Source organism: Tupaia chinensis, unplaced genomic scaffold (genome assembly GCF_000334495.1).
Source record: "Tupaia chinensis unplaced genomic scaffold, TupChi_1.0 Scaffold000159_1, whole genome shotgun sequence".
Classification (NCBI taxonomy): Eukaryota; Metazoa; Chordata; class Mammalia; order Scandentia; family Tupaiidae; genus Tupaia; species Tupaia belangeri.
In genome coordinates this window covers 198,951-208,411 of record NW_006159630.1, presented here as the reverse complement: position 1 = coordinate 208,411, position 9,461 = coordinate 198,951, and the positions used below count along the sequence as shown (strand labels likewise).

Sequence of the window (9,461 nt, the reverse complement as noted above, 5' to 3'; positions counted from 1 at the left end):
CGTTGTCTTCATAGAATGTGGGTGAGCAGAAAACGGCAGAGCACACGGTGCCGTGGCGCGGCGGGGAGGCCGGCAGAGCACACGGGTGCCGTGGCGCGGCGGGGAGGCCGGCAGAGGAAGGGAAGTACGTCCTCCACCTCACCGCTCAGCCGGGCGCCGAGGCCCCGAGGAGAGCAGCTGCCAGCGGCTGGGGGGTGGGGCGCCTGGTCACTAATATGGCCCCGAGGAGAGCAGCTGCCAGCGGCTGGAGGCTGGATCTCCTGTTCACTAATCCCCACTGCAGACTGTCCCTTGAAAACCTCTTCATCAAAGTATGAAAATAAGGGATCACTTCATCCTAAAAAAAAATGTAAATGTTTTATTTTAAACGTAACACTCTGGAAGACAGTGCACTAGCAGGGCACACTGTCGGGTCCCGACTCCCAGGCTCCCCGGGCTCTCAGCACGGGGGTTCCTCTGGTTGGCGCCCAGCAGCGTAGAGTGGGCAGAATGGTGGCTCTCACCAGAAAGGCAGCAGGTTTCCTGAGGGGCATGGACAGGAAACGCTGTTCAGGTCTGTTCCTCTGCGCACTGAATTTGTTGGAGGGTGCATGCACTCACTAGGGAGAGCGAGGGACAGTGAAGAGGCCCCGGGCGTGGCCATCCCTCACCTCCTCCAGCCTCCTCTGACCACCCTCCCACACCGGCCCTGCAGCCGTCCCTTTGGGGACTCTAGGCACCGCCCTCTGCTATTTCTGTCATTTTCTGACGTGCTTTTCTCCCTCTTCTCTTGTCACTGTGCAGGTGAATGACTGGCAGAAGGACTGGGTGGCTTTCTATGCCCGGCAGCGCATCCAGCCCCAGATGGACATGGTGGAGAAGGAGTCCGGGGACCGGGAGGCCCTGGAGCTCTGGTCTGCTCTGCAGGTGAGCTGTGTCCTTCCCAGCCCTGACGTGGAGGGGGCACAGCACCTCCGAGTCGGGAGCACGCCGCTCCCGGCCTGCTCTTGCCCACGCTCAGCCATGAGACGTGGCACCGAGGACACCTGCGTCCTCCTGCACTGACCCCTCGGCCCCACTTCTGTTTCCCTCCTGCAGCTCAAGATCCCTGACCTGTTCCGTGACCTGGAGGTGGTCCCAGCCTTACTGCACGGGGACCTCTGGAGTGGGAATGTCGCAGAGGACGCGTCTGGGCCTGTCATTTTTGACCCAGCCTCTTTCTATGGCCACTCGGAGTACGAGCTGGCGATCGCGGGCATGTTCGGGGGCTTCGGGAGCGCCTTCTACTCCGCCTACCACAGCAAGATCCCCAAGGCCCCAGGGTTCGAGAGGCGCCTCAAGTTGTACCAACTTTTTCACTACTTGAACCACTGGAACCATTTCGGGTCTGGGTACCGAGGGTCTTCCCTGAAGATCATGAGGGATCTTGTCCGTTGAGAGGCCTCTGAGGAGGCCAAGGCTGCAATTTCGGGTGCGCGAGTCTGGCCGGCACCCCGGCTGGGCCCCTGCCGCCCTCCGGAGCCCTCCTGGTTTGCCTGTGTGGCTGCGTAGCTCCTTTCCTGCGCTGTTAAGTGGCTTCTCTCCCAGAGGAAGGTCTGGTTCTGAGGTTGAACGTGTGTTAGACTTCACCCCGGAAGGGGTCCCCAGCAGACGGGTTGCGGGCCGTGCTGCTCTCCAAGGCAGAGGGACCATGAGTGAGCTCGCGTTGGTGGGGAGGCCGTCCAGTGCACAGGGAGGGCCAGTGTGCCACCGCGGCCCCAAGGGCACCGTCCTGCCTCTGCCTGCACCTGTGTCGGGACCCTCCAGGTGGGGAGGACTTGAGTCTAGGCCTGACGACATCCCACGAGAAGTCTCTTACGACCGATTCCAAAATCGAGCACATTCCCTCGTCTCTGTGTTCTCTGGACCAAGCTGCTAGCCTCGGGTGTCCTGGGCACGTCGGCAGCCTGGGCCGGCATGCCGCGGTGTTCCCCACCTCAGTGCTGCAGTGGTGAGCTGTCTTCCCTGTGTGGCATCCATGCTAATGCTAACGAAGTCCTTGCCTAAAGTTTGAGTAAACTTGCAGTGGTTTAAATTCTGGAGGAGACTGCCCTTCCTTTTCCACAATTCAGCATTTCAGTTGTCTGCCGAGAAATCTTTGTAATGTATCATGACAGGAAATAGGTATGATTGTTTCTTAGAACAATTTTGTTTTTTAATTTGTTACAGGGCATGTGGCTTGCTGGAACAGTCACACACACACACACACACACAGGGAGAAAGTAACCCCCAAGCGGGGAGGTTAGGCTGCATTATCGTCTCCATTCTCGTGGCTGCTCTAAAATCACACCAGGGGAGACCAGCAGTTGGCGTAATGGTTAACGTCACTGGACTCCCTCGTAATTGACTAGTTCAAGTCCCGGACCTGGTGGCTTAAAACGCCCCAGGTGCGTGTGCGTCCGTGCCCAAGATCCCAAAAGGAAAAGGGATTGAAGCGTGGCTATCCCCCCGGGGGGATGATTTCTCACTCTCTGTCTCTGTCTCTCTGGCGAGTGCACACACCCTATAGCAAAAACCTCTCCAAAAAAAATAAAAAGGGAGAGAGTCCCCGCAGGCTTGTGTGCTTGTGCCCCAGACCTGAGGGACAAGGGGTGCGGCGGGGGGATCCCTCACTTCCCGCTCTCCTGTAAGCACAGGTGCCCTGTGGCAAAAACCTTAACTAGCACAGGGCTTCGAAATGAGAGCAAGGGTGCCTGCAGACTGTACCAGCTGACTGGGGGACCGGGCTTGGCGCTACATTAGCTACCGAGCACGTGTACTTGGTGGAGAGAGAACATGAGAAACCACCTCCCAGGGAGTACGGCCAGGCCACAGTCACTTCTCTTCCATTTTTTTAAAATAAGAATTAGTTATTTATCTTTTAAAGGATTATTCATTCATTCATTCATTTTTTAATTTGGCCAGAGAGAGAAGGTGAGAAAAGAAGGCACCAGGTCTGGGACTTGAACCATGGTCGGCCACGTGGGAGTGTCCAGCGCCTTAACCACCACATCACCTGCTGGTCCCCATTCTCTTTCTTTCTTTTTTTCAGATTTTGGGCACACGTGCACCCAATATGCACCTGGTGTGTTTTCAAGCTGCTGGGTCTGGGACTCAAACCATGCATTTATTTGGCCATGTGGGATCCGATTGCCTTAACTTCCATGCCACTAGCTAGCCCTGAAATACAGTGTTTTTGTTTTGTTTTGTTTTTAAGAATTTTTTAAACTTTATTCATTCATTTCAATTTGATCCGAGATAGAGCAGGAGTGGAAGGACGTGAGAAAGCAAGGCCCAAGATGGAACCGCCGGTGGCCATGTGGGACTCCAGCGCCCTCAGCCACCACGCCACCTGCCAGCCCCCAGTGTTCTGTTTTTAATTTTGTTAATTGTCAGGGTGCAGGTGCTCACTAGAGCACCCCTCAGTGGGTGTGGGCATGCCCTCAGCCTTTCTCCCTCTGCTCCTGTCGGGGTTTTGGACATGCACACAGCAGCCTGGTGTGGAGCTGCTGGGCCAGGGTCTCAGCTGTGACCAGCCAGCTGGGATTTGGCTCCTGTAACGTGGTTCAGGGCGAGCCCCTGGACAGTTGAACTGCTTTGTCCCTTTATCCTGTGAACTTTGGAGAGCATTACGGAGAGAATGCAAGTAACTAGGATTATAGCCGGGGGACCACCAGATGCAGTAATGGTTATATCACTGGACTCCCACGTAGTCCACTGCGGTTCGAGTCCCAGACCCAATGGCTTGAAACTCAGGCTGAGCGCGTGTGCGTGCGTGCCCAAGATCCCAGGAGGAGAATGGAGGGGAAGGGATTGCGGTGTGGCCATCCCCCCGGGGGGTGATTTCCCGCTTTCTGTCTCGTGAGCACATGTCCTCTATCGCTCGCAAAAGTCTGAAACAACAAAGAATGCTGTCTGGGTATGGTGTTGGTGGGGACCACGGTAGCTCTGGCTCAGAGCCTGGACAGCACCCATGTCCAAGGCACCCAGTGGTGTGCTGAGCTGGGCTGAAGCGAGCGGATTCGCTTACTCCTCTCGTGGCTTCTTATGTCTGTTACAGGCCAGGGTTTCGCCACAGAATTTGGGAATGCCTTTAGGGTTCTAGTTTTTTTGTTTTTTTCTGAGAGGTTTTTGCTATAGGGTGCGTGCACTCACCAGGAAGTCAGAGAGAGACAGAGAGACAGAAAGTGAGAAATCACCCCCCAGGGGATGGCCATGCCGCAATCCCTTCTCCTCTATTCTCTTCTTGGGATCTTGGGCACGCATGCACACGTGCAGGGCGTGAGTTTAAGCCACCAGGTCCGGGACGCAAACCAGAGTTGACTACATGGGAGTCCAGCAACATAGCCATTACGCCAACTGCTAGTCCCCGAATTCTAGTTTTTGTGGAAGAGAGAGAACAGTGACTTGAGAATTTGTGCTTGCAAAATTTCAAACCTAGTAATTCTTAGATCACACTTTGTGGAGATTGTAGTTTATTTACTCAGACAATGGGGGGCCAAGAATGGTGCACCCTTTACAGGACGGTGTGGGGCTGCTCTGTTCCCCCCTGTTGTTGTAACACGTTTAGTTTCGGGACTAGCAGGTGGCATAGTGGTAATGGACTCCCACACTGTCAACCATGGTTTGAGTCCTGGACCCTGCAGCTTAAAACGCACACCAGGAACGCTCAAGATCCCCAAAGGAGAATGGAGAAGGGATTTCCATGTGGCCATCCCCCCAGGGGGTGATTTCTCGCTTTCTGTCTCTAGCAAATGTGTGCATCCCATAGCAAAAATCTCTCTAAAAACATGCTCAGTTTTGGGAACCAGCAGTTAGTGTAATGGCTGTGTCACTGGACTCCCACGTAGTCGACTGCGGTTCATGTCCCAGACCCGGTGGCTTAAAACTCACGCCGGGCACGTGTGCATGCGTGCCCAAGATCCCGAGAGGAGAATGGAGGAGAAGGGATTGTGGCGTGACCATCCCCCTGGGGGGTGATTTCTCGCTTTCTATCTCTCTGTCTCTCTCTGTCTGTCTGGCGAGCGCACGCACCCTATTGCAAATCCTCTCCAAAAAAAAAAAAAGAAAAACAAGCTCAGTTTCCAGGGCGGTTTAGGTCACAGCTGCTGCCAGCCCAAGGTCTTCTGGAGGAAATACTCAACAACCTCCTGGGAATCACAGCTCAGGCCCTCTTCTGCGGCCCCTTGGCTAGGAGCAGGACCTCACAGTCCTCAAGGAGGGGTCTTTCATGCTTCCAGAGAGACAGAAAGCAAGAAATTGCCCCCTGTGGGGATGGCCCATTCCAGGGCGGTTTAGGTCACAGCTGCTGCCAGCCCAAGGTCTTCTGGAGGAAATACTCAACAACCTCCTGGGAATCACAGCTCAGGCCCTCTTCTGCGGCCCCTTGGCTAGGAGCAGGACCTCACAGTCCTCAAGGAGGGGTCTTTCATGCTTCCAGAGAGACAGAAAGCAAGAAATTGCCCCCCGTGGGGATGGCCCAACTGCAATTCTGTCTCCATTCTCCTCTTGGGATTTTGGGCATGTGTACGCACACGCCCAGCCTGAGTTTTAAGCCACCAGGTCTGGGATTCGAACTGCGGGGGACTGTGTGGAAGTCCAGCAACGTAACCATTACGCATCTGCTGGCCCCCAGCTTCTTTTTTTAAACAGATTTTTCCTATAGTACACTCACCAGAGAGAGGCAGAGAGACAGAAAGGGAGAAATCACCACCCAGGGTGGATGGCCATGCCGCAGTCCCTTCTCCTCTCGGGATCTTGGACACGCACGCACACACGCCTAGCATGAGAGTAAGCCGCTGGGTCCAGGACTCAAACCAGAGTCCACTACCCACTACGTGGGAGTCCAGTGATGTAGCCATTTTGCTGTCTGCTTGTCCTACCCAGACGTTTCAGCTTTCCGATTGGCTGTGCTTGCTCATTCTGAAGTATCTATCTTTGTACCTAATTTTGTGTTCATTACTTTATGTTGCCAAAATTGTCTTGTCTTCAGTCCACGCCTCTGGCTCTGCCCAGAGCTGCTTCCTGTGGGTTATTCTGTCCCCTCTGAGACCGAGCGCATGTCACCGGGCTGGGCTTCCCAGCATAGAGTCCTGCGGTTTTCTGGGCTGGCTGAGATGGGGACATGGAGGGGGATGTGATTTCGATGTGGAGGCAAGATTTCAAGGGACAGCTGTGACATGTCCCGCAGGGGCTGCCTCTGTCCCCAGGGTGGCGTGTCGGCATCTGCGGCAAGGCGGGTCTGGCTGTGCAGAGGACTCCAGGGCCCCAGGTGGAGGGAAGGGCTGGAAGAGCCTCCCCGGTGTGGAAGGAGAGTTCTTTGCCCCAGATGAAAAGCAGCGCCCCCATGGAAGCTGCACTGGTGGAAGGGGACGACCTTGGGTCTGCCCTCGTCCCAGACAGAATAGGCCCCTGCCACGAATGTCAACAGGACCCTTGCTTTCTGACCAGCCTTGTCTCCTGCATCTGTCCTGGGACCTGCCCGTCTCTAACCCTTAAATAGTTCTTTTTTTTTTTTTTCTTTTTTTCTTAGGTTTTTGCCACAGAGAAATAGAGACAGAGATAGAAAACATGAGAAATCACCCCCCAGGAGGATGGCCACACCACAATCCCTTCTCCCCCATTCTCTTCTTGGGATTTGGGGCACGCACGTGCTCACACCCTTGTGATTTTCAAGCAGCTGGGTCTGGGCCCTGACTGCAGACCCCTTGCGGGAGTCCCAGGCCTTACCTGCAAGGCCTCCTGCCGGCCCTGTGACTGCCCTCACAGGTCCTTTCACCGCCCCAGCACTCGTGTGCATGCCGTGGTGACTTACAGTTCACACGAAAGCTCTTCTCCTCTCGGCTTCGGAACCCGGAACCCGGAACCCGGAACCCGGAACCCAGGGTTGCGGCCCAGGCTGTCCTTCCTGAGCTCGGCCCTCGGGAGGTCCTGGGTGTAACTGACTGCTTAGAGTCAGCAGTAGAGGCGGCCAGCCAGGTGCCTTCACCCCACACCGAGCCCGGAGCGCTGAGGGGCTGCACTGCCTCACTGACAGGCCCTGGGGCAGGGAGTCCAGGGAAATACACCCTGCGCACCACGCAGGGCCCTCAGGCCTCCTGCCTGGAATTGTGTGTGAGTGCACGGGGACTGACTTGTTATCTGGTCCTGAAAGTGCGAGCATTACTACCCAGTGCCGCTCGGGTCCCTGCCTTTCTATGGAAGTCCTTTTTTTTTTTTTTTGAGAGGTTTTTTGCTATAGGGCGCGTGCGCTCGCCAGTCAGACAGAGAGAGACATAGAGACAGAAAGCGAGAAATCACCCCCCAGGGGGGATGGTCACGCCACAATCCCTTCTCCTCCATTCTCCTCTCGGGATCTTGGGCACGCACGCACACGCGCCCGGCGTGAGTTTTAAGCCACCAGGTCTGGGACACGAACCACGGTCGACTACGTGGGAGTCCAGCGACATAGCCATTACGCTAACTGCTGGTTCCCATGGAAGTCCTTTTTAAAAACAGAAAGAATTATTGGGCGCCCCCAGCAGCTCCTCCATTGGCGGGAGGAGCAGGTGAGCGGGAGGGTTTATCCACTCAAATCCGCTAAGGCTCTAGGCGCCCCGGCCCGCCAGGCACCAGCATGTACCCTGTCTGCAGCCAGGATACCCAGGAGGAAGCTCAGCTCAGCCAAGGGGCTCCTGCAGAAGTGGGGGCAGAGTGAAGGAGGCAGCAGGAAGGATAAACTGCAGATAAGTGCAAACACAAGGGAAGGGGGGGAAGGGGAGACAGGCACGACAGATTGACCTGCAGAAAATGGAGAAGAGCCACCCTCTGAGGAAGCCGGCCGGCCGGAAGCCCAGGCTGAGCAATGCCGTACCCCATGAGTGTCAGTGGCCCCGTCTCCGTTCTTGGACAACCCGGAGGAATATCTTTATCAACTATTTTGTAAATGCAAGTTTTTTAGTAGCTCTAGAAACATTCTTAAGGAGAGAATCCCACCTCTCTTGGTTCTTAAGTGTAAATGCCTTCTTTAAGAGGTGAAATCATTTACTGGTGGTTTGTCAGTACAACCAGAAAATAGAGGGTACTGACTTGCAGGAGGCTTGGCCCCTCTTGCGTGTCAGCGTAACATTCCATGGGTGGGGCGGTGGGTGGTCTTTACATCCTACACACAAAGCATGCGAAATGGCAGTTTGGAGTCACAGTCATGCATTTCATGTGTTGACTATTTTAAATTACTTCTATTATGTTTTCAGTAGTATTGCTTCCTAAAGAAAACACCGACTGTCGCCCTCCCGTCAGAATCGGGTGCACTCTGTAACAGCTTTGGTTGTGGTAGTCCACTCCGCATGGCTCCACTCCGCACGGGCTCCACTCCGCACACGGGGTTTCACTCCTCCGCACACGGGCTCCACTCCGCACACGGGCTCCACTGGTGCTCCACTCCGCATGGGCTCCACTCCGCGCACGGGCTCCACTCTGCACACGCATTTCTTGCATCACCCTCAGGGCAGTGGGAACGACCCAGAGCTTTACCTGGGTCCCTTCTAGGGAGGGGCCTCGGTGGCAGGGCCCAGGTCCCTGCTCCTCAGTTCAGGCTCTCTTCAGTCCTTATTAAAATGGTGGGGACTCCCCGTCTCCCTCCCTCACTCCCTCGTCTCCCAGTCCTGCTCACTCTCTCCCTCACCTCTGACTCCTGTTCTGAACCGGCAGGGCCAAGTCTGCCCTCAGGTGTGGACCAGTAAGGCTGGTTCCTTCCGGCTCTCTAGATTCTGGGCTTGAAATATGGGCCGAGGCCCCCAGAAGGGAACCCTGGGGAGAGGTCTGGCCACACAGCTGGGGGAGAAGGTAGCGCCCACACAGAGCCTGGGGCCTGGGAACCTGCATCTTGCCACACGGAGCTTCACGCCGATGGGGGTGTCATCCCACCCCTCCTGTCCACTTTGCGGTCAGAGGCTGATGCCCGGAGGGCTGGCCCCCAGGAGGGGCAGTGTCCCTGGAGGGCTCCTAGTGGGATAGTGTCCTGCAGGCGCTAGGGCCCAGAGGAGGTTCAGCTGGCGTCCAGAACAAGAGGATATGGTCCAGTGTGCTCAAGTCCTGGCTGTGCCTCTCCTGTGCTCCCACAGGGCAGCGCGAAGTCCGCGTTGACCGCCCACCGCCCGGGAGGGCCGGCCCCCTCTCTAGCTGGCCATGGGAAGCACCGCGTTTGCAGAGGGACCAGCGGGTGCTGGGATCTCGGGGTCACCTGAGTAACTGGGCTGCTAGTAACCCCGCGGTGGGAAAGAGGGGACTGGGGGGCAGTGCCTGCCAGAGTGGGCCGGGCTCTCTGGGGCGGGCCTGGCCACCCTGTGTGCACCTCCCTCCCCCCCACCTCAGGGCTGTGTAATCCGTCCCTGCCTGGGCGGTGGCGGCCACCCCGAGAAACCGCTATCTCTGATGGGCACCTGCGGCTGGGGCGGGGGCCAGCCCCCCAGGCGGGCCCCCACCCC

General features: G+C 56.5%; 1 protein-coding gene across 1 annotated transcript in view; it reads left to right on the top strand.

The window, feature by feature from the left end:
• FN3KRP (fructosamine 3 kinase related protein) overlaps positions 1-2,060 on the top strand; it is a gene marked incomplete at its 5' end in the record, with an annotated part of 22,495 nt that extends 20,435 nt beyond the window's left edge. Inside the window, 2 exon segments of the mRNA XM_014586694.1 lie at positions 784-906; positions 1,078-2,060. Of these exon segments, the coding sequence (XP_014442180.1) occupies positions 784-906; positions 1,078-1,416 (462 nt within the window).
• Positions 2,061-9,461: the final 7,401 nt, after the last annotated feature.